This window comes from Bison bison, unplaced genomic scaffold (genome assembly GCF_000754665.1).
Source record: "Bison bison bison isolate TAMUID 2011002044 unplaced genomic scaffold, Bison_UMD1.0 scf7180017864482, whole genome shotgun sequence".
Taxonomy (NCBI): domain Eukaryota; kingdom Metazoa; phylum Chordata; class Mammalia; order Artiodactyla; family Bovidae; genus Bison; species Bison bison.
In genome coordinates, this window is record NW_011495042.1 from 3,826,494 (window position 1) to 3,850,379 (window position 23,886).

General features: G+C 47.6%; 1 protein-coding gene across 4 annotated transcripts in view; it reads left to right on the plus strand.

Annotated features, from left to right (window-relative positions):
* ATG7 (autophagy related 7) overlaps positions 1-23,886 on the plus strand; it is a 196,450-nt gene that overhangs the window by 72,101 nt on the left and 100,463 nt on the right. For all 4 annotated transcript variants that reach the window (XM_010862434.1, XM_010862435.1, XM_010862436.1 and 1 more), the window contains exons 12-16: positions 3,643-3,801; positions 9,682-9,876; positions 11,314-11,517; positions 11,959-12,074; positions 17,452-17,527. In XM_010862434.1, coding sequence (XP_010860736.1) covers positions 3,643-3,801; positions 9,682-9,876; positions 11,314-11,517; positions 11,959-12,074; positions 17,452-17,527 — 750 coding nt within the window. The remainder of the gene's footprint in view (positions 1-3,642; positions 3,802-9,681; positions 9,877-11,313; positions 11,518-11,958; positions 12,075-17,451; positions 17,528-23,886) is intronic.

The following is a 23,886-nucleotide window of genomic DNA, read 5'->3' on the forward strand; positions in this document are numbered from 1 at the left end:
AGTTTAGAACATCTCCTGCTTCTCACAGTTGGGAGGCTCTGAACAATCACATGTGGCCGGAAAAACCTATTCAGGCAGGCTAGAGGACTTCCAAAGGAGTTTGTAGGTTGAAACACTGTCACACCGAGGAATTATTAACTGGACTGTAAGCTGACTCTTTTTTCAGAGAGAGGTAGTGGGGGACAGCCCCCCGTAAAGTCAGAGGTGTAGGTGAGAGCACAAAGCAGAAAGTAGGCAGACTCTGGTTTTGGGGGTAGATGCTCAAGAATTTCCAGGGAGACTCCTGAGGCTTGATCCCGCCTTTGTGTATGCCAAGCCTCCTTCCTCATGACCTTTGCCACGGGCGGAGCGCGCTCCCCGCAGGTTGCCATCCCTCCTCCAGGGGATCTTCCCAACTTAGGGATCGAACCCAGGTTTCCTGCATTGCAGGCAGATTCTTTACTGTCTGAGCCACCAGGGAAGCCCAAGAATACTGGAGTGGGTAACCTGTCCGTGCTCCAGGTGGTCTTCCCGACCCAGGAATTGAACCAGGTCTCCTGCACTGCAGGTGGATTCTTTGCCAGCTGGTCTGCTAGGGAAGCCCATTAAACTGTATGGCATTCCAAGAAACCGAAAGTCAAGTGTGCGAGTACGTGTGCCTGTGGCTCACATGCAGCATGCTTATCATGTATGTAGCTTTCCTCTACCGTCTAGCAGTTTCCAGACTGCCTTCCCTGCTCTCCACTCAGCATTGCTTTAAGGAATGCAAAAATACTCCCAAAATAAACATACCCTGCTGCTGCTGCTGCTAAGTCGCTTCAGTCGTGTCCAACTCTGTACGACTCCATAGACGGCAGCCCACCAGGCTCCCCTGTCCCTGGGATTCTCCAGGCAAGAACACTGGAGTGGGTTGCCATTTCCTTCTCCAATGCATGAAAGTGAAAAGTGAAAGTGAAGTCGCTCAGTCGTGTCCGACTCTTCGAGACCCCATGGACTGCAGCCTACCAGGCTCCTCTGTCCATGGGATTTTCCCGGCAAGAGTACTGGAGTGGGGTGCCATCGCCTTCTCTAGCCAAGCACAAATGACTTTTGGATTTTCCATACCTTTGTTCCCCCTACATGGTGGTTTGCTCAGCTGGTGAAAGTCACTTATGAAACAGGGTGAGTAAACCAGAGTTACCCGTGGGCTTCAAAACACACAGCCAATCTAAACTATGCTTTCTAAAGGATGGATTCTGGCCCGTCATCCTCAGCCCCGAATCATGGATTGTGTTGACTTTGCCTCTGCACTTGTCAGACTAACTGAATTTCAGTGTCCCTGATGGAGGGAGCAACAGATTGGTTCCAAATTGGGAAAGGAGTACATCAAGGCTCTATATTGTCACCCTGCTTATTTAACTTATAAATAAGTTGCAGAGTACATCATGCGAAATGCCAGGCTAGATGAAGCACAAGCTGGAATCAAGATTGCTGGGAGAAATATCAATAGCCTCACATATGCAGATGACACCACCCTTATGGCAGAGACGGAAGAAGAACTAAAGAACCTCTTGATCAAAGTGAAAGAGGAGAGTGAAAAAGTTGGCTTAAAACACAACATTCCAAAAACGAAGATCATGACATCCAATCCCATCACTTCATGGCAAATAGATGGGGAAACAATGGAATTAGTGACAGACTTTATTTTGGGGGGCTCCAGAATCACTGCAGATGGTGACTTTAGTCATGAAATTAGAAGACACTTTCTCCTTGGAAGAAAAGTTATGACCAACCTAGACAGCATATTAAAAAACAGAGACGTTACTTTGCCAACAAAGGTCCATCTAGTCAAAGCTGTGGTTTTTCCATTAGTAATGTATGGATGTGAGAGCTGGACCATAATGGAAGCTGAACACCAAAGAATTGATGCTTTTGAACTGTGGTGTTGGAGAAGACTCTTGAGAGTCCCTTGGACAGCAAGGAGATCAAACGAGTCAATCCTAAAGGAAATCAGTCCTGAATATTCATTGGAAGGACTGATGCTGAAACTGAAACTCCAATATTTTGGCCACCTGATGTGAAGAGCCGACTCACTGGAAAAGACCCTGATGCTGGGAAAGACTGAAGGCAAGAGGAGAAGGGGACGACAGAGGATAAGATGGTTGGATGGCATCACCGACTCTATGGAAATAAGTTTGAGCAAGCTCCAAGAATTGATGAGGGACAGGGAAGCCTGGTGTGCTGCAGTCCATGGGGTCGCAGAGTCAGACACGACTGAGCAACTGAACTAACTGAACTGATGGAAGGATATTGAAATAAGGCAGAGATCAGACTCTTAGTCAGACTCTGCAGTCAGTCCTAGCAGGGCTTCTCTTAGGCCACTCTTTGTGATTTGCTGAAATAGATGCATCCCACCTCACCCCCCAGAAAGGAGGCATCTTCTTGCCTCCACCCGGGGCATCTCATTTCCTCCTCACCATTAACCAGATTTATGACCCCCACTCTTTGTGATTTGCTGAAATAGATGCATCCCACCTCACCCCCCAGAAAGGAGGCATCTTCTTGCCTCCACCCGGGGCATCTCATTTCCTCCTCACCATTAACCAGATTTATGACCCCCACTCTTTGTGATTTGCTGAAATAGATGCATCCCACCTCACCCCCCAGAAAGGAGGCATCTTCTTGCCTCCACCCGGGGCATCTCATTTCCTCCTCACCATTAACCAGATTTATGACCCCCACTCTTTGTGATTTGCTGAAATAGATGCATCCCACCTCACCCCCCAGAAAGGAGGCATCTTCTTGCCTCCACCCGGGGCATCTCATTTCCTCCTCACCATTAACCAGATTTATGACCCCCACTCTTTGTGATTTGCTGAAATAGATGCATCCCACCTCACCCCCCAGAAAGGAGGCATCTTCTTGCCTCCACCCGGGGCATCTCATTTCCTCCTCACCATTAACCAGATTTATGACCCACGGTGAGTCACGTATCTTTTCTGGGCTTCGGTTTCTGTATCTGTAAAATAAAGTAATGGAGCTAAAGATTTTAGGGAGCCTATCTAACTTTAAAATTGTTCAGTTCTAAGATTTAATTGAAATGGATGAAGTCATGAAAGCTATTTCTGAGAATGTAGAGCTGTCCCCTACATTCCAGAATATTCATAAGGGCTTTGCCTCATTGAGAAATAGTACAAAATCTTCTGTCATGTTATACAATTGGAAATAACTTACAAGTCACTTTTATTAATACATGGAGCTATTTCAGGCTTTGAGTGAATTTTAGGACGCGCTGTTACATATGCCCACTGACTCATTCAGGGAGAGCGAGGTCACTGGGTGGCCCTTGCCAGTCCTCTGAAGACAGCAGCAGGGACTCACCTTCCTAAGCTTCCTCTGGTGCCACTGTCAAAAATAGTGAAGTATTAGTCAGACCAGCAGTGACATATGTCTTAGTCTCATTGCTGTAGGAAGCAAGGCACCGGGTGTATAATTATTTCGTCTTTTAAAGAAGTTGACATTCTATCTGTCAAAAATGGACTCTGCACAATTCAATTTCCAGCATTTCCTGTATTTTGAGGTTCCCAAGCTGCCCCAAAGCCAAACCCCTTTTAGAGATTTCCAGAGAGACACCCTGTGAAATGTTCATCAGAAACCCACCACGATCTCCTGTTTTCTGTGCAGGGTTGGGGTGTCAGACACATCACGTTCGTGGACAATGCCAAGATCTCCTACTCCAACCCTGTGAGGCAGCCTCTGTATGAATTTGAAGATTGCCTGGCGGGTGGGAAGCCCAAGGCCCTGGCAGCTGCAGACCGGCTGCAGAAGATATTCCCCGGAGTGGTACGTTGGTGCTGGGTGCTGAGAACGTCAGGGCTTTTTGCCTGGCCTGTCAGTGTTTAAGTGTTAATCATGTGGGAAGGAGGCCCTACGGGATGGAGGGAACAGACTCAGACATCGGTCACTTCCTGCCAGGGCCCCATTGTGTGTTTCCTCACCTCAGAAGTGGGGATTACAAGAACAAAATAAAACCCTCATATATTACTGTAAAACCACCATGGAGACTGTATGACAAAAATGTTTCAAAAGTTACAAAGCCCTGAGTTGAGGTATTTGGGGGTCCACATAGTTTTAGATACTGCCTTGTTCCGAAGGGTTTATCCACTTTGGATACTGGATCCGCTGTAGGATATTACCTCCCTCATGGCCAGGACGCCTGATGGTTAGTACAGGTTTATGAAATCAGATAGTCTGCACAAGGAGGGTCTGGCGAAATGTTTAGCCTTTCACTCTAGCTGCTGCTTGTTCTTGACGTCCGTCGTTTACTTTGAAAACAGTGCGAGGCAAGTTGTTCAGCTCATTTGGTTCAACATCTGGCCATGTTTTTGAGGTTATCCAGCAGAAGACATTCTGCGTCTTGCACGCCTCGTCAATTTGTGTGACAGAGGTTAGCTCAGGTGTCCCCAAAGCATCTGCTGCTACTGCAAGTGCCACAGGAGGCTCTCGGCCCTGGCTTAAAAATAGGAAAAAAAAAAAGAAGAAGCCTGCTTTCTTAAGGTTTCCCTGTTTAGTCACTGGGCATTAGATTCATTTATTCTCAGCCTTTCTTAAGGTTTCCCTGTTTAGTCACTGGGCATTAGATTCATTTATTCTCAGCCTTTCTTAAGGTTTCCCTGTTTAGTCACTGAGCATTAGATTCATTTATTCTCAGCCTCTGCTTTAAAAGTGGCTTTGACCATCTTGTCCATTTCACCAGAAGAACGTCATCTCTTGGGTTTAATTCAGTGGGACTGACTGAGCCCTCTGCACCCAGCTAGGCGCTGGATGACAAGAGAGAGAAGAAGAAGTTACACCCCGCCGTTGAGGAGGCCTCTTAGTTACGTTTCTGCTGCGACAACATTACACATCACACATTCCCAGCGTGCAAGTGGCTTATGATCACGAACACTGATTTCATGTTCACAGAGCTGCGGGTTCGCCGTGGCTCAGTGGCTGGGCTGGACCGGACTCTGGCTTTGAGTCCTGTTCCAGTCTATTCTGTGTGTCATACTGTCGAAGTCTAAGCTCCAGGAGCAGTGGTCACCTGGTCCTGCTCTCTTTATGATAGAAGGTGGAAGTGTAAAGGAGTTGGTCAGGCTACCAGTACTTCCTGTGTCTTTTAAAGTCTCAGCAGTGTCCTCTATTGCCGTCGCCAGAGCAGGTCACAGGACCAGGCCCCAACTCAGTGGGGTTGGTCCAGATACCCTGCCTACCTGGTGGGAGGTCCTGTAAAGCCATGTGGCTAACGGGCATGGACGCATAATTCTATTAGAGGTGGGCGGTGCATAGTCAGGAAGAATAATCCATCCTATCACCGGAGACAGACCTGGTTTTGAATCTGAGCTCTGCCTGAAATTTTTGCTCACTCAAATCCTAGCCACGGTCTGTGACCCAATGCAGTTCCCCCTGCTTTATTTGTTCGGTTATCCTATGGCTTACTCGTTCATCATATGTTTATTTAAGGCCTGCTATGTGGGGGCTGGGGAAAAGGCAGATGAACTTCCCCCTTCCTCGCCTGGAGCTGAGAGTCTAGTCAGGGATGTGGCCAATAAACTAACTTCATGAATAGCTACACTTGCAGCAAGTGCACAAAGCAGGAGCTCAGCGGCCGTGGGAATGTTTAGCAGGTACACCTGACCTAGAACGGACTTGCTTGAGGAAGCTAAGCCCTGAAACGCGGGTGAGAGTTAGCTAGACCAGGGTGGACAGAGCGGCCTGTGCAGATGCTGAGGTAGGATGCAGCCTGTGCCTCTGTGAACGGAAAGGAAGTCGGGCTGGCTGCGGCACGGGGTCAAGAAAGATAGGCTCGGAGCTAGGACATCAGCAAGAGCCAGGTCATGCTGGGCCTTAGAGTTCAGGTTCCCCTTTTCTTGAGAGCATCAGCCCACCAGGATCAAGCCTGTTCCCCAACACCTACGTCATGCTACTGCATTTTACCTATTGGATGATGCAGTCCTTACTGTGGGGAGCCTGGTCTCGTATGCTTTTATCCCTCATGCCTTATAAGGAATAATAGGTAACACGGGGGCTTCCCTGGTGGCTCAGTGGTGAAGAATCCGCCTGCCAAGCAAGGGGCACGGGTTTGATCCCTGGTCTGGGAAGATCCCACGTGCCGCGAAACAGCTAAGTCCCTGCACCGTAACTGCTGAGCTCATGTGCCCTAGCGCCTGTGCTCTGTCGTAAGAGAAGCCCACACACCAAAACGAAGAGTAGCCCCTGCTCGCTGCAACTAGAGAAAAGCCCGTGCGGCAGCAAAGACCCAGCACAGCCAAAAATAATTTAATTAAGTTTAAAAAATAATAGATAACACTGAGCCCACCTAAGTTCTAGGGCAAGGCATCAAATTCGTGAAAAGAACTTGTGAAGCCATTTCACTTACTGGCTAGCCAAGCTTACATGATTCTGTTTGTATGTTCAGTTTAGCGTCGTTTTTCATTCAATAGATACTGCCTCATCACCTTCCTTACACCAGGCCCCGGACAGGAGGCTAGTCTGAGTGAAGAAGACATGAAAAGAACGGCTCAGCCACAAATAATATGCCTAATCCTGGGGTTGAATTCATTGAATAGGAAAACAACTGACCTTGAATCAATCAAATAACCACTTGAGGTTACCATTTCCCCCCAAAGGTGAGGCAATAAAATGTAGGGTTATAGAGCCACACTGAGGGTTTTAAAACCCATCTCTGGACGTCTGTTTCCAACCCTGATGAGTGACTGATGAACTGGCTGGCCTGCCATGGTGCATCTACCAGTTTTGCAGTCGGGTACATTGTGTAAAGTGACTCAGCAGATGCTGACCAGCAGGCAATGAGAGTGTGGGCTCAGAAGGTGTTTGTCCCGGTTTGTTGCACGGAGGCACTTTTTAGCTCGTGTCAGAGCCCACGGGGAGCCCAAGGAGGTATTGTTGGTCTTGATGAGCTGAGGAAACAGAGATGAGAATCCAGGCAGCTGAAACTTCAGGACAGAGTATCAGACCTGTGCGAGCCGTGCAGGGAAGGAGTTCCAGAAGAGTGTCTGGGCAGCAGCACGTTGAGGCTCTGTATGTTCTCAGGGTAGGACTCCGTAATCTGGGCAGGAAGCACCGTGAGTCTGCTGTGGGCAGAATGAGGTTCCAGAGCCCCTACAGGCTGCAAGGCACTGGAGTCCTAGCCATCCAGAAGGGAGAGACCTCACTGGCCACTCTGAGCCCTTAGGTGACACCCCAGTGAGGCCATAGAACTAAACATAAAAGCTGGAACTAGAGCACTTCTAGAAGAGAGCAGCCTGGTGACCTGTGATGGCAGAGACTCCTAGGACCATGGAAATACTGATCGTAAGTGAGAAAATGGATGAATAGGACTTCATCGAAATTTAAAATTTCTGCTTCTCGAAAGATGCCAATAAGAGAACACAAAGGCTGGCCCAAACTGAAACTGCTTGCAGGACATGTATTTGGCAAACAGCCTATATCCAGGATACGTGAACAACTTCTGCCACCCAGTAATAAGACAGGCAAACCTTTTTTTTTTTTTTTTAAGGGACTGAAGGGTTGGGCCAGCATGGCTTCGTAGGGAAGGTCTGTGCATGGCCAGTGAACACATGTCACGCTCAACAGTAGTCATCATAGAGTGTGAATCAGGGCCGTGAAGACGTATCCCTGCACACGCACTGAAATGACTAAAATTAGAAGACTGACGGTGCTAGATGGTGGGAGGGTGAGGGGCATACAGCTCTCACACTCTGCGGGTAGAGGTCCTGGGGATTGCCTGTGAAAGCATATGAGAGTGTTGCCTGGGATGACAGTCGACGCCCTGGGGGACGTGTGCAGTGGTTAATCTGCAGCTTGTCAAAACACATCAAGCTGGACACGTGAGGTCCGTCCGTGTACTTCACTGCTGTAAATGATTGCTCGCCCCGGCTGCACATTTGAGTCATCTGGAGAGTTTTAGAAAGCATCCATCCCTGGGCCCGCTCTCAGAGACTCCAGTTGAAATGGTCCGAGGAAAAGCCTGGGCATTAGGAATCTAGACAGCTCTCTAGGTGGTTCTGATGTGCAGCCAGGCCTCAGAAGTACTGTGCTGCAGCTTGCTGAATTGCAGCCTCAGACTCGTGGCCTCAGTGGCAGGCCGGGAGCTGGAGCACCTCCGCAGGCTTGATGGCTGGAGCTGCAGCAAGCAGGTTAGCCACGGAGATAGGGGTGAGGGTCTGAGTTATTCAGAAGGTCAGAATTGAGGTTGAGTAATTATGCTTTAATCTTGGCATCATTAAAATTCCCAGGCAATAACTTTGTGGATTGAGCAACCATCATTTAAAACACGTTGTCAGTTGTAAAGACGACAGTAAGGTGTTATTGTTGTTATTACGGTGCTTGTTGCTTTTCTTGCTGTTCATTACGGTATTAGGTATGCAGCAGATACACAGCACTTAATGAATGAATGAGTGAATTATGAGGTCCTGAGAGGTATCTTTGGGGTGTCCTCATTAAAATGGTCTTGTTTTCAACCTTCCTTCCTAGTGAAGTCCATTCTGCTTGGCATCTTTTCCTGCAACCCTTTTTTCCCCCCCTGCTCAATTCTTTTTGAAATTTTTGCTGTTATTACTACCGTGCCTTTCTTGAATTCCAGATATTAGGTTTAACGAAGAAAATAGCACCCATTTACAAAATAGATTTTACTTTGTAAAGGGACCTACTGCTGTGTCCCCTGAGCTGTTTTCACAGTATGTAAGGCGTTTTGACAAATAAAAAAGCTGGTGTTTTCACACACTTCCCTGTGGCAGGTGCTATGCAGGGGATTGAGGGTGGAGTTTGTGATTCTAGAACGCTTTCTTTTCTGGGGAAAGTCAGTGTCCCTGGCGTCACTGGCATGCATATGTGACTCACAGTTCATCTGCATCCTTGTGTGGAGCCAGCAGGGGACAAAAGGTAAGTTACAGAGCTCTTCTGAAGGCCCCGTGAGAAGTCCTGAGTCCTGAGAACCCGGGTCACGGGGCAGCTCCTGCTTTTGGACAGAAAAGGAAGCTTCACTTCGGCACAACACTGCTGCCGCCCAGCACCCCACCAGACTAATATCTACACATTCCTCAGTCTAGTTTTCTGGTTAGTCAGCAAGGAGAGTTCTTCAGTTTTGAGGGTTTTGTTTGTTTTTAATGCATATGGCCCCTGAGAAAATTAAGGCAAGACTCTCAGCCATCCTAATCTTAGGTGAATTTGTTAAATTATTTCTGTTGTGACATCCCGTTTAGAGGTGTTCCACGCTAAAAAGCAGAGTGAAGGGCAACCTGGGGACAAGTGGAGAGACAGCCTGGCTGGACCGAGGGCCTTGGGGAAGCCAAGGGCATTGTGATGACATTCCTTGGGCCCAGGTTGTAGGAAAGAGCCAAAGGTACAGAGTTCTGGCCAGTATTGTTTTGTCCACATGGGAAGTGCCTCCCTCCCACCCCCTGCTACTTTGGAGCTAGATCCGTGTGTCTCTGCTGCCCTGTCCAGCCTTAGGGACCCGAGATGCCAGGACAGGTGGTCTGAGTCGCAGCGGTGAAGAAGGTGGGGAACTCAGCTGGCAGAAGGCTGAGGCAGCGTGGTTGTGATGGGGAGATGTCAGGTTGTAAGTGACCCCGTGTGGTCAAGGTGATGGGGAGATGCAGGCTCTGAGATCACACCCATTCATTTGCCTCAGAAGCCCCCCCTCTCTGGGTGTGTCCCCAGAACGCCAGAGGGTTCAACATGAGCATCCCCATGCCGGGGCACCCCGTGAACTTCTCCAGCGTCACCCTGGAGCAGGCCCGCAGGGATGTGGAACAGCTGGAGCAGCTCATTGACAGCCACGACGTCGTCTTCCTGTTGATGGACACCGGGGAGAGCCGGTGGCTGCCTGCCGTCATCGCCGCGAGCAAGAGAAAGGTAGAACGTGGGCCCCATCTCCCAGGGTGGAGTGCCCCCCAGTCCGCCCCCACCTCTGAAGCAGAGGGGTGTTTGTGTGGCCTGCTGACCCGAGGCCAAGGGCTTCCTCTGCAGACCGTCGGCCTCACGCACCATCATGCAGCCCAGATGTTACCCTGTGAGCCCCGTGCACTCACAGTGGAATGTGAGCTCCCAGAGGACGCAGACTCCGTCTCATTCACCACGGTCGGGCCCGTGACAACTTAAAGGGCCGAAAGAATGGATGGTTCAGTAGGTCAGGGTGCATACGCATGATAGAATAGTGTGTAACCGCTCCCGGCTACAATGTCAAAGATTTTAATATGTTGGGAAATACTACGTAGTTAAATAAGATATATATATTTTATGTCAATTATGTTTATGTATATGAAGATATCCATGTCTGTTTATCAAAGAATGAGGGTGGCAAGAGAAAGGGAGAAAGAAAGGAGGGGGATGGGCGAGAGAGAAAATAATAAATACTTCAAACTATTATTATAATTGTTGGGGCTGTGAGATTCTGAGTGATTTTTTGTCTTCTTTTCTGGTGTGGTTTTCTTTGATTTTTTCAGTGTTCTTTGTAAACAGACATTTGGGAGAATGAGTCAATTTATGACTAACAGAAGTTATTATAAATTAAAAGAAGCTTTCCTTAAAAAGCTGTGTGAAGGGTAAATTATATAACGTGAAAAAATCTACGAGATTTATGAAAAAAATCTCTGTAGAAACGACAAACAACAGCATAATGCTGCAAAGAGTGGCTTTGAGAACTCTAGAGACTTAGTTTTATATGCCTTCCCCCTTACCAGCTGAGCAACCTTGGGCAAGGTGTAGAAATAACCTTTCTGACTTTCAGCATCTTCTTCTATAAATAAGAAACGTTTGCTGGGAGTTTAAAATAAAACCAACAGAGAGAATTTATGTTGACCTCTTATCAAGTCTCTTGCACTTTGTAAGCCCTCAGTCTTGGGTAGCTGTTACCAACATTGTTGTTGTTGAGTTGCTAAGCTGTGTCTGACTCCTTGTGACCACATGGACTGCATGATGCCAGGCCTCCCTGTCTATCACGGTCTCCCAGAGTTTGCTCATATTCATGTCCACTGAGTCAGCGGTGCTGTCTAACCATCTCATCCTCTTGTCACCCCCTTCACCTCCTGCCCTCAATCTTTCCCAGCATCAGGGTCTTTTCTCATGAGTCGGCTCTTCACATCAGGTGGCCAAAGTATTGGAGCTTCAGCATCAGTCCTTCCAATGAATATTCAGGGTTGAATACCAGCATTAGCTTAGAGAATCTAATTACAGTCAAACACAAACACTTATTACAAAACAGATTTTTTAAGTTGACCCAATATGGAGTTAGCCATGGCCTAAAATCTAAGTGTCTCTTAACTCTGGTCTTTTATTCCTTGGAACTCACAGCTGGTCATCAATGCTGCCTTGGGATTTGACACCTTCGTTGTCATGAGACACGGCCTGAAGAAGCCCAGGCATCAGGGAGCTGGGGACTTGTGTCCCAGCTACCCCATGGCGTCTGCCGACCTCCTGAGCTCATCGCTGTTTGCCAACATCCCTGGCTATAAACTCGGCTGCTACTTCTGCAACGATGTGGTGGCCCCAGGGGATGTAAGTGGATTTCTTTATTGTTTCAAGTATCTCCTACAGCCATCTTGCCCACTAGGGCAAAGAGACCCAGCTCTTTCCTTTAAGACTATTTAAAATACTGTCTTTTAACAAAGAGAAAAATTGTCTCATTTGGGGCGGTGGCATTATCCCTCGTGAGCCTTGCTTGGCATTATCGACTGTGGACAGCTGTGCCCCTCTCACCAGTGTCCCCAGGGTACTCGAGGGTTTTTAGAGTATTACCTTATTTAGTTACCTAACAGGTCTATTTTGTTTTTCTTGGTACTCGCAAGACATGGTGTTATGTGAGGCTGACTGATTTCTGCCAACAGTGAGCATCTGGCTGTGTGATAGAGCCTTATCGTGGAGGAGTTGTATGCTCCTGACAGCTCACCTTGGGTGGAACAGATCTTTGCATTCATGTCCATGACTGTTTCTCCACAGTCAACCAGAGACCGGACCTTGGACCAGCAGTGCACTGTGAGCCGTCCAGGACTAGCCATGATCGCAGGAGCCCTGGCGGTGGAGTTGATGGTTTCCGTTTTGCAGCATCCAGAAGGGTGAGTTTCCCATCTAGAGATGGCTGTTGAAACAAAGACAGCTTCTGTATCTCCCTTGGCCTTTTCTCAGTCTGACTTTTTTCTGAGAATTGTATTGTTCTTTCCACTCTCAAAAAAACAAGAATAAAAAAAAAAACCTGGTTTGATCCTTTGGGCTCAAACTTGACATGTGATCTTTGAAGCTGTGTCTCTGCGTCCTTGTAGAACTGAACTCTCCTAGGGTTGTTTGGTAATTGATGATAAGGAAGGATAAAACTTTTCATAGGGGCTTTAGGACCTTCCTGCTTTCATTCTGTGAATGTATTATTTTTGACCTTCTTAGCTCTAAGCATTTGAAAGGCAATACATGAATCACGTATGATTGAAGTTGGACTTGGCTGTGTATGTAACAGATCCGTCTTCAGTGACTTCGTCAGATGGAGGCGAGGCATTTTTCTCACGCAGCAAGCAGCTCAGAGGCAGGCACCAAGACAGGGGTTCCCACGTACCGTCAGAGACTGTTTCTTCATCGTGCACTCAGCCACTCTTGCTTTCTTCCCTGTGCTTGTCCTATTGTGGTCACAGGATGAGTGCTCTGCCTTCGGGGTTGCTTCTCTGTTCCAGTTAAGAAGAAAGGAATGACCAAAGGATGCACATTGTGTTCAACTGAGGCTTCCCCGCCCCGCCACCCCGCTTTTTTTGGCCATGTTCTGCAGCATGTGGGATCTTAGTTCCTAACCAGGGATTGAACCTGTGCCTCCTGAAGTGGAAGCATGGAGTCTTAACCACTGGACCTCCAGGGGAGTCCCCAAGGCTGACCCCCTTTAAATGGCTCTCCAGGAAGACTTATGCATTGATTCTAAAACTCGTGTATAACTTGACCTTGCCCTTATAACTGCAAGGAAGACGGACAAATGTAGCTCTTCGGCTGGGCACATTGCCTCTGAACGAAACTATGACAAGATAGGAAAGGAGAATGGATGTTGGGCAGGCACCCAGCAGTGTCTGCACACTCATTTAAAAATGAGTATATATTCTGTATATATTTAAACCCTAGAAGATACTGTTACTGTTACCTAGTTGAATTCATTTACTTTTGGTGTTATTTTCCATTTTTAAACTTTTCTCTCTGTGCCCTTGAGCTTCCATCCTAGGTCATTTTCCTTCTGCTGAAAGAATACCCTTTATCATTTCCTTTAGAAATGCCAGTGACAGAGATGTTTTAGTTTTTGTTCGTCTAAAGATGCCTTTGTTTTATGTTTATGCTGAAAAATATTTTTGCCATGTACAGAATTCTATACTGGTTCAGTTCAGTTCAGTCACTCAGTCATGTCCGACTCTTTGTGACCCCGTGGACTGCAGCACGCCAGACCTCCCTGTCCATCACCAACTCGCGGAGTTTACCCAAACTCATGTCCATTGAGTCGGTGATGCCATCCAACCGTCTCATCCTCTGTCGTCCCCTCTCCTCCTGCCCTCAGTCTTTCCTAGCATCAGGGTTTTTTTCAGTGAGTCAGTTCTTCACATCAGGTGGCCAAAGTGTTGGAGTTTCAGCTTCAACATCAGTCCTTCCAATGAACACTCAGGACTGATTTCCTTTAGGATGGACTGGTTGGATCTCCTTGCAGTCCAAGGGACTCCTAAGCGTCTTCTCCAACACCACAGTTCAAAACCATCAATTCTTTGGTGCTCAGCTTTCTTCACAGTCCAACTCTCACATCCATACATGACCACTGGAAAAACCATAGCCTTGACTAGACGGACCTTTGTCGGCAAAGTAATGTCTCTGCTTTTTAATATGCTGTCCAGGTTGGTCATATGTTGAGAACATAATCATGTTGTCTCTGGCTGCCATTATCCTTGTTGAGGAGCAAGGTGTTCATCTCATCGCTTCTCCTTTGGTACAGTTGGATTTTCTCCCCCTTCCCCTGCCCTCAGTTGCTTTTATGATTTTCTCATTGCCTTTGGTTTTCAGGATTTGGAAATACTTAACTAATTCTGTATTTATTATTATATACCTATTTCTGTGTTTATTCTGATTGTGCTTTCTAGTGCCTCATGAATCCATGGCTTGGTGTTTTTCACCCACAGTGGAAAATTTTCCACCATTATCTCCTAAAGCCTTGTTTCTGCCTCTGCTTGATTCCTTCCTTTTGAGTCCCCAGCTGCATGTTAGAACCGATGATGCTCTTTTCTGTGTGTTCCGTCATTGTGTCTTTCTTTGCTTTAGTCTGGCTGTTTGCTTTTTGGCTTCTCTTCCAGTTTACTGATTCTCTCTTCTTCTATGTCTATTTGTTAAACTGTCCACTGAGTTTTAAATTTCATTATTATATGTTTCAGTTCTAGAATTTCTAGAAATAATTTGATCTTATTTTACACATTTCCTGTTCTCTGCTGAAATTGTGATTTTTTTTTATTCTTTGAAAACATTTAATCATGTTTTCCTTTTAATTTTTATCAGATATGCCCATTATGTGAGATCTCTAATGAGTGTGCTCCTCTTGTCTATTGTTTTTATCTCCTCATATACCTGTTTTTTTTTTAAACAAAGCCTTTTTTTATGGAAAAATAAAGCATATATGAAAAAAGATTTATGTTATGTGTAATCATACACACAAGCCATTTGTGTATATATAAAAACTCCTTTGTATGCACCATCCATTTTCAGTAATTACCAACACATGACCAGTCATCATTTATCTGTACTACTGTCCATGTTTTTTCTTCTTCCACTGATTTGCTTTAAAGCAAATCTAAAACATAGTACTTCAGTCATAAAAATGTATCTATTTGGTATGTATCTCCACTGTTTTTACATTTAAAAACAAAGGCAGTTCCCTAATATTATCACATATCCAATCAGTATTTAAATTTCCTCAATTTTTGCATCTGCTTGGCTATTTGACTGAGTCCTGGCCATTTTGTGAAAAATTATACAGATGTTGTGATTTCCATTTCTTCCTGGCAAACTGCTGGGCCAAGTGGACTGCCATCTTAGACCATCTTATCCAGTTAGCGCTTGTCTGTTTTCAGGCTCTCCCTTAGTCTGAGGATGTATCCCCGCCATGATCCCAACTTGAAGCCTGGGATGTTCTCCATGGCTCCTCCCTATGGGCAGACCTTAGCTCTAGACTGTACCATCAGCCCCATGAGTCAGTCAGGATCACTGTTCAGCCTCTGATCTAGTGGCCACTGCTTTTGGAGACTGGCGATCGCTTTCCAGGTGAACCTCCCCTGGCAAATGCCTAGGTTACCTCTGTGGGCTTCCCTCCTCTCACAACCTGGCTCTGTAATTCTCCCCTACCTTGGGAACTCTCCCATGCTTTCAAACACAGGTTTTTTGTAATACTTCGTCTAGCTTTGCTGTGTCTTCTCAATGGGAGGGCTGGTCCTAACCACCGAGTCTACCAAGGCCACACCAGTTATAAAAATGGTTTTCAGCTGATTCAGCTTTTTGATTTATTAAGCACTTAGCGCATTAGGCTTGCTTGTGAGAGAAAGGAAAGGAGTAGGCTGGCGTGTTTCGTCCCGCCTTGGCCCTGGGGCTCTTGGTAGGCTCCGTGTGCAGCACGCTGTGTCTGTGCCACGTCATGGACGCAGAGACTAGTGCAGCTATGGTCCAGAGACCCTGCTTCTCCAAGCAAGGACCATCTTCCTTTATGACTTACAAACAGTAGAAGGAATTCATCTTTCATCTAGCAAATAAAAGTGAGACAAAAGTTAATTTAAAAAGAGTAATGTAAAAAAAAAGGAAGGAAAAAAGAAAAGGAAAGACAACAAAGGAAAGAAAAAGAAAATTAATCAACCATTTAAGAGTTTCTCGATATCTGTTAGAGGCAGTGCTATCAAGGTTGTATGGTAAAGTCAGACTGGAGCCAAACACATTTACATCTGACTGTGTGACAGATACACTGTGATTTATCTTACATATTTTCAGTACTGACATAGTATTTACCTTGTGTTATGCTTTATTCTAAGCACGGTACAAATAGTAGTTCATTTAATCCTCATAGCAAACATTAGGAAAGAACTGTTATCTGTCCCATTTTCTTTCTTTCTTTTTTTCTTTTGTCCCATTTTTGATGGGGAAACAGAGGCATAGCCAAGATAACCATGTTGCTGAAATTCACTTAGCTGGTGAGCAGTAACCCTGGGATTTAGCTCAGCCCAGTTTGGCTGCAAACTCTGTCTTTAAGCACTCTGTTAAGATATGCTATTTGTAATACCGATATGGAAGAAGTGAATTTTTGAAAGGTTTGCTTTTCTGGTTGTTAGAAATCGACACGCCCATTCCACTTACTGTGTAACTCAGAGTCCTTCTGCGTGCTTGGAAAGACGGCCTCTGTAGTGTCGGTAGCATCAGTTCAGTTCAGTTCAGTCGCTCAGTCGTGTCCGACTCTTCGCGACCCCATGAATTTCAGCACGCCAGGCCTCCCTGTCCATCACCAACTCCCAGAGTTCACTCAGACTCACGTCCATGGAGTCGGTGATGCCATCCAGCCATCTCATCCTCTGTTGTCCCCTTCTCCTCCTGCCCCCAATCCCTCCCAGCATCAGAGTCTTTTCCAATGAGTCAACTCTTCGCATGAGGTGGCCAAAGTACTGGAGTTTCAGCTTTAGCATCATTCCTTCCGAAGAAATCCCAGGGCTGATCTCCTTCAGAATGGCCTGGTTGGATCTCCTTGCATACATAACTAGTATAACTGCTTCCGAGTTGAATGGAAACAAGCAGCTTTTTTGTCTTCCTCTCATCTTTGTCATCTCCCTGGCACCTGCGTTTTCTTGTGGCCCCCGGACAGGAAGCATTTGGGGTAAAATATTTCAGAGCTGGCTGCGAGTCCTTGACACCAACCCCACGTCGGCCACTTGGCCACCTTTGTTGTCGTCATGGGCTGGAACCAGGGCCCGAGTGGCTTGTCTTCTGTGACGTAAGGAGACTCCACGCTGCAGTTTGGGGCGGAGCGCATCCGTGCTGCCGCGCTGATTCCTCACTTTCTTTCTCCTTCCTGCACGCACTAGCGGGCACATCACCTCAGGAATGTAAGGTCAGAACGGTTTCTGTTTCAGAACGTCAGCAGTGTGCCCTGGTGTTTTACAAGACTCTTTCAGACAACGAGAATTAATATTTATTGGCAAGTAGCCTGTGGCCACAAGCTCTGGTCTTTCTAACTTCAAAACACAGGCCTTTTTTTTTTTTTTTTTTCCATCATTCTACCTTTCTACCAGGAAAATTAGTTTTTTTGTGTATGTTTTTTTGTTTCCCTGGCTTATACTGCCTAGCAAAGGGTGTTTCGGGTTATCCTTATAAATCCTCCGCAGACCTCCTCTCGATCATCCTCATGGGAATTAAACATAAACTTCTCTGAAATGAGCAGCTCTCACCGTTTCCCTTTCTTAGGGGCTATGCCATTGCCAGCAGCAGTGACGACCGCATGAATGAGCCGCCAACGTCCCTCGGCCTTGTGCCTCACCAGGTGAGTGAGCGGAAATGAAGTTGCAACTCCAGGCCCCCTCCCGGTGATGCAGCAGGAAAGTATTTGGGGGTCACCTTACCATGCCATCCTCCCAGCCCACCTCTCCTCCACCCTCCTGGTGCTCCTGCTTCCTTGGAATTTCAGTGGTGGTGTTTTATGAGCATGGGGAGGGGATCCTGGGCTGCAGAATGGTGACGAGAAGAAACCCTGGACGAACAGTACTATCCAGTCTTGATTTAGCATTTCTTGTGTTGACTCGGCTCCCGGATGGAGTAGAACGAGAGAGAACGGGCTCTGGAGCCAACCAGACAGCAGCGTCAATCCCAGCCCTGCAGTTATTAAAGTGGCCTTCCTTGGCCATGTCACCAAACTCAGAGCCTTAGTTTTCTTATCTGTAAAATGTGGGCCAGAACACCGACCTCAGCTGGTAGTGGCAGAGATGAGAGGTGGGGTATAGAAAGGCCTCGGCGACAGCGCCTAGAGTGTCACAGCCCTCAGTTAATGATGCTGCCAGCTGTGTTGCTATTTGTTGTTATTATCGATTCCTTAGCCAAAGAGCAGTCTTTCCGGGCATGCACGGTAAGGCCATTAGAAGTACACAGTGCCACCAAAAAGTGGGACATCTTTTCAGAAAAAGAATCTGAGGCTTCCTAAGGAAGGCCCGTCCTGTGGAGAGTGAAAGAGAGTGAAAGAGTTAAGTTTGTGCTGCCTCTGCACCAGTGTTTGTGACCATGCTCTTGGAGGTTTTCTGGCCTTGGAAGTCATGGCTCTGAGCTCTGTGTGTGTGTGTATTTCACTCTGTAGCAGGAGGGCCATCTCTGAGGGCAGCAGCGCGCGTGCCCGACAGTGCTGTCTGGGGGCCGTGAGGACAGACCCCTAGATGGGCGCAGAGAGCAAGGTGACACGTGCCAACCTCACTCGCCTTTCTCTCTGCCTGCCCACACCTGCCCTGTCGTTTTCTGGTTGAGGGTCTGCATCAGAAGACAGGAAGTACTTGTCCACTTTCACAGAGAGAGGCAGTGGGTATGCTGAAATCCAAACCTCAGCATGGCGCTCTGACCAGGGCTGTGTCAAGGCTTTTTGAGTGGAAGCGGCCCTGGCCTGCAGGTTGGGAGTTGGCGTTCAGTCACTAAGTCATGTCTGACTCTCTGTGACCCCATGGATTGCAGCACACTGGCCTCCTCTGCCCCTGCTGTCCCCAGCTGTCTGCTCAGATTCTTGTTCATTGATTGGTGATGCTAGCCAATCATCTCGTCCTCTGTCGCCCCCTTCTCCTCCTGCCCTCCATCTTTCTCAACATCAGGGTCTTTTCCAGTGAGCCGGCTCTTTGCAGCAGGTGGCCAAAGTATTGGAGCTTCAACATCAGTCCTTCCAGTGAATATTCAGGGTTGATTTTCTTTGGGACTGACTGGTGTGCTCTCCTTGCAATCCAAGGGCCTCTCAGGCGTCTTCTCTCTTCACCTCCAGTCACCACGCTGGGCCACTTGCACCAATCGCCCGCCCCAGTCTCACGTTAGGTACTCACCTCCCGAGCCCCAGGGTCCACGCCAGACGGTGGACCTTGTGTCCAGAATTGTCTAAAACGCTGAGGCTTTGTAACCGTGAAACACCATGCAAATGCGACTTTTCCAGCCTCCCTCGTTCAGGAGGGCATTTGTGTGACACGAATGGGTTAACCTTCTCTGCAGAAACCCCTCAAGTAGGACCCAGCAGACCCTGCGGTGAGCCCCATGATGAGGAAGCAAGCTTCCAGAGCCGACCTCTGCTGAGGACGTGCTCACGTGAATGCCCACCCTCGCCCCTCTTCACAAGTCGCCTTCCTCATCTGCTGCCCTTGACGTGTGCCCGCACCTCCTTTGCAGATTTCATGCTGAGAAGGGCCTTAATTAAATTTTCAGTCATGCCCCGCGCCAGTTTCCGTCTTGAAGTTCTTGATGTTAAATTACCACAGTTGTAGTTTTCTTGGTGCTGAGGCCAGAGGGCAAAAAATAGTCTTTATAGAAGGGGTCCCGTGTCAAAATGTGTGCCCATGTTTTTCAAGTACTATGGCAACTAATCCTTCTCAGTGTTACTCACCCCCATGGAGCCTGGCGATTGTTTGTCAGTCACCCACTCTTCTACTTCTTTCTCCTCGTTTTCAAACGTCTGAAGGATTATTTTGGTTTTTGGCCATCTCTTCATTTGGCCTTTTCAAAGGCTGAAGGGTAACGCAGCCATATATGGGAAAGGCCCAGTGCGTGCGGGTGACTGCTTGTTTACATTATTTCAAGTGTCAAGCCTTTATTTTTAGCCACTTTCTAAAGAAGACAGTGGAGAAAGAACTTTACGATTATTCAGGGTTGTGTGGTCCCTATTTAGAGGCTTTAAATTTCTTCCCTCTTTGTTTTTTTTTTCTTTTTGAAGTGGAGTGAGTCCATGTATGCAACCGTGCTTTGACTAGGAGACTGTCATTTCCATGAAAACACTGGGCTGTGTGCAGAGCAGACTCAGCACCCCAGCCCCTACTTCCTGGCTCTCCCAGACAAACGACTTCCTGTTGGAGAGGAACTCCCCAGCCCCTTTGTGTGCTCTGTATACAGAGGGCCGCCCACGGCCTCTCGGGCTCGGTTTTCTCCATTCCCCAAAGGAGAGCGTTTATTAATTGGCCCCTGTGGAATGACATATAGTAGAAAAGTGATGGTCCTCGAGCGGAGAATCCCAAGGCCACCCACCCACTAGCCCGTCGGTTGTATAATCTGGGGAAGCTTGCTTCTCTTCCTGCTCTCGTGTCTCTGCTTTCCCCAGCGTCAGACCTGGGAGGCCTGGGGGTGACTTAGTCTCTCTCTGTGGGCCCACAGGCAGGATTTGGCTCATCCAGAGATTGGCCAAGTGCAGGAAAAGGCTTCATGAAGGCCCTGAAATTCAGTGATACCCAGCCTAGGGGGGGAAAACCCAAAACCTCTTACTGCATTTGAAAACCGTGAAGAAACCATTTGAAGGTGAGAAAATAGGTTTATGGGTTTGTGCTTTTTAAAAAGCCTCCAGCCCATTGTATGTAGACGGGATTCTACAAGCAGATAGTCATGAGTATAAGCCCCTTTCTGTCTGTAATGTGTTTTCAATTTGTCATTTTTATCCACATATAAAATGCACGCTATCACACAGATCATGCAGTGTACAACTTGGATTATCATAGAATGAATACCACGTTGTATGCCCAGCACACACATCAAAATGAAATCTTGCCAAGCACCCTCACAGCCCCTTTCATGCTTCTTCCAGTTATCATGGCCTCCTTCCCACACAGAGACAAGCGTCTCTTGACTCTGAACACCTCAGGAAACTTCTGTCTCATTTTGAACTTTCTGTAAACGAAATGATATGGTACATGCTCTTTGGAGTCTGGCTTCTTTTGTAGAGAGAACTTTACTCTATAGAGAGATTGATCACTGTCCATCTTAGCATACTGTCGTTCCCTCTGCTGCTCAATGAGTGGGATCTTTTATTTATTTAATTTTATTTTTTAAAGAAGATTGTCTTTTTCCTGGCTCCTGGGGTCACGACTGAGTTCTGTGAGGTCAGACCCCTCCTTTTTCTGGTTCTTTGGTGGGAGGCACAGTTCAGGAGTTATCAAATGTAGAAGCCACTCCTGACGTCGCCAGGCAGTTGGTGTGCAGACTGGTGAGACAGCTGTGATGGAAATTTGCAGCCGATGTAGCTCCTGGTTGTCTAACTGGACATCCCTCAGAGAATGAAAGCGCCGTAGCGATTCGGTGGTCGTCAGAACACCACGGCCACGCATCTAGCTGTCCTGCTCTCATCTGACTGTGGACGGGCCGTTCACCTTCTTAGTCCTTGTGCGAAGGTACTCTCGGTCCTCAGGCACTGCTCAACGAAGACCCTGGACGGGTATGCCCCTCCTAGGGGTTTGCTCTTGCCAACCCCATGGTTCTTTTGGGCTCTTGAGTTCTTTCTTTTAGCTAATTTCAGAAAACTAGGACAAAGTCCAAACTAGGGCAGGACCCAGGGAGGGACCAGCCTGGGAAATCTCCCCACCTAGACGAAAGCTGAGCTAGAGCTGTGGGCTCCAGCTGCACAGGCCTGTCTGCACAGGCTGTTCCCCACAAATTCTCAGGCCGTTACCTTTTAATAAGGTGTCCGGAATTTTTTTTTTAAATTTTTTAAAATTTATTTTATATTTGGCTGTGCTCAGCCGTCGTTGCTGCAAGGGCTGCTCTCTAGTTGCGGTACGTGGGCTTCTCGCTGCAGCGGCTTCTCATGTTGAGAGCTTTAGGGCCTGTGGGCTCCGTAGCTGTGGCTCCCGGGCTCTAAAGCACAGACTAAGTATCTGTGGTGCTTAGGCCTAGTAGCCCCATGGCATGTGAGATCTTCCCGGACCAGCCATCGAACCCTCATCCCCTGTATTGTAAGGCAGATTCTTCACCACTGGGACCACCAGGGACGTTCCAGCTTGGGTATAATTTCATCAGTTGAAGGAGGTCACTCATGCCCCACAAGTTTTGCTCACCTGATAAGGCTGTCCTGTGTGGGAGGCCCACATGGCAGGGAACCTGAAGGCTCGATGATGATACAATTAGAATCCCAGCTTTGCCTCTTCATTTCATTTTCATCAGCTCATTTGACAGAAGGGGTTTGAGGAAGTTCTTGCCACTTGTCAGTGTGACCTTGGGCATGTTACTGATCCTTTCTGAATTAAATATTTTTACTGGAAAAGGCATAATAATACACTGAGATTCATGTACAGGTTAAATTATAGTTTCTAAACACTGGCACACCCAAGAAGGGCATGGCAACCCTCTCCAGTACTCTTGCCTGGAGAATCCCCATGGACAGAGGAGCCTGGTGGGCTATATAGTTCATGGGGTTGCAAAGAGTCAGGCATGCACATGTGAAGAATCTTAGTTCCCTGACCACGGATTGAACCCACTTTCCCCTACATTGCAAGGTGGATTCTTAACCACTGGACCACCAGGGAAGGCCCTTCTTTCACTTGTCATTAAAATGGTAAAGTGGGAGCTTATCTACCCTCCTAAAAAGGAAGTTACAAGGAATCTCATAAAACTCCGGAAGCAGTGAGTGTAGGGAAGGGCTGGAGGGATTAGTCCCATCCTGCACTGTTTTTCCAAGGACGACGCTGGCTCGTTCCCAGCTTGCTGCTGCTGCTCCTCGGTGGCCTCTGTCTGAGAGTGAGCAGTGGTCAGTGGCAGTAGTTGGAGTCGTTGTCCGAAGCAAAGACCTCTGTGGTGCACCTAGGGTTTCGAAATCGCTAACCTCTGTTTTGGCATTGAATTTGGTTAAGACTCATTTCAACATACAAGAGCCTCACGGAGCTTGGATTTAGTTCTTACTTACGCAAACTCCAAGCTCCAGAAGTACTGCCAGGCCGCTGGAAGCCGGTGTGAGGTGAGAGCAGGGGGCCCCACTGTGGCCGCGGCTGTGCCTTCTCAGAGCAGCTGCTTCTGTGAAGCCGGTGTGAGGTGAGAGCAGGGGGCCCACTGTGGCCGCGGCTGTGCCTTCTCAGAGCAGCTGCTTCTGTTTGTTTCTGGCCTTGGACCTTCACTTCCCATCCAGGCGAGGTGGGCTTGGGTTCCACGCTGCTTTTAACTCAGCTTAGGTGTAAATACCACCAGGGGTGGCCCAATGCAGGGGACCCGTTCCTATACCTGATCTACTCATTTTATGGCCATTTGGGCATAAATGACCAAAGATAGTTAAGTCCACTCAGACCCTGATAGCAGCCATCTTCATATTGAGTTTTTGGTTTTGGGAGGGTGTCTGTTTCTTTGTTTCTTAGTTCCTCTGTCTTTCTTCCTTCTTTTCTTTCTACCTTCTCCTTGCTTTTCAGCTTTCCCCCTACACTTTCGAGAGAAAGAACAGAACTCAGATGCCTGGCTTTGCTACTTGGTGGTTGTGGAATCTTGGGCAAGCCAAGCCACTCACTTAGCCTCGATTTCTTTGTCTGGAATACAAGGGAGGTCACAGGATGGTAGTGAGACCACCGTGAGGGGAGTATGTGAAAACACTCCACAGAGCCAGACACATGGATGTTGTTATTTAGTCACTTAGTCATGTCTGACTCTTTGTGACCCCATGGACTGTGGCCCACCTGACTCCTCTGTCCATGGGATTTCCCAGGCAAGAGTACTGGAGTGGGTTGCCAATTCCTTCTCCAGGGGATCTTCCCCACCCAGGGATCAAACTTGTGTCTCCTGCATTGACAGGCGGATTCTTCACCGCTGAGCCCCCAGGGATGTCACAGGGATGGCGTGTAATAAATGTTGGTCCTCTGCTCTGTCCCCCTACCACCATTTCCACGTGATGCCGGGACAGCCCCTCCTAGGCTGGGAGGGAGCCGTCAT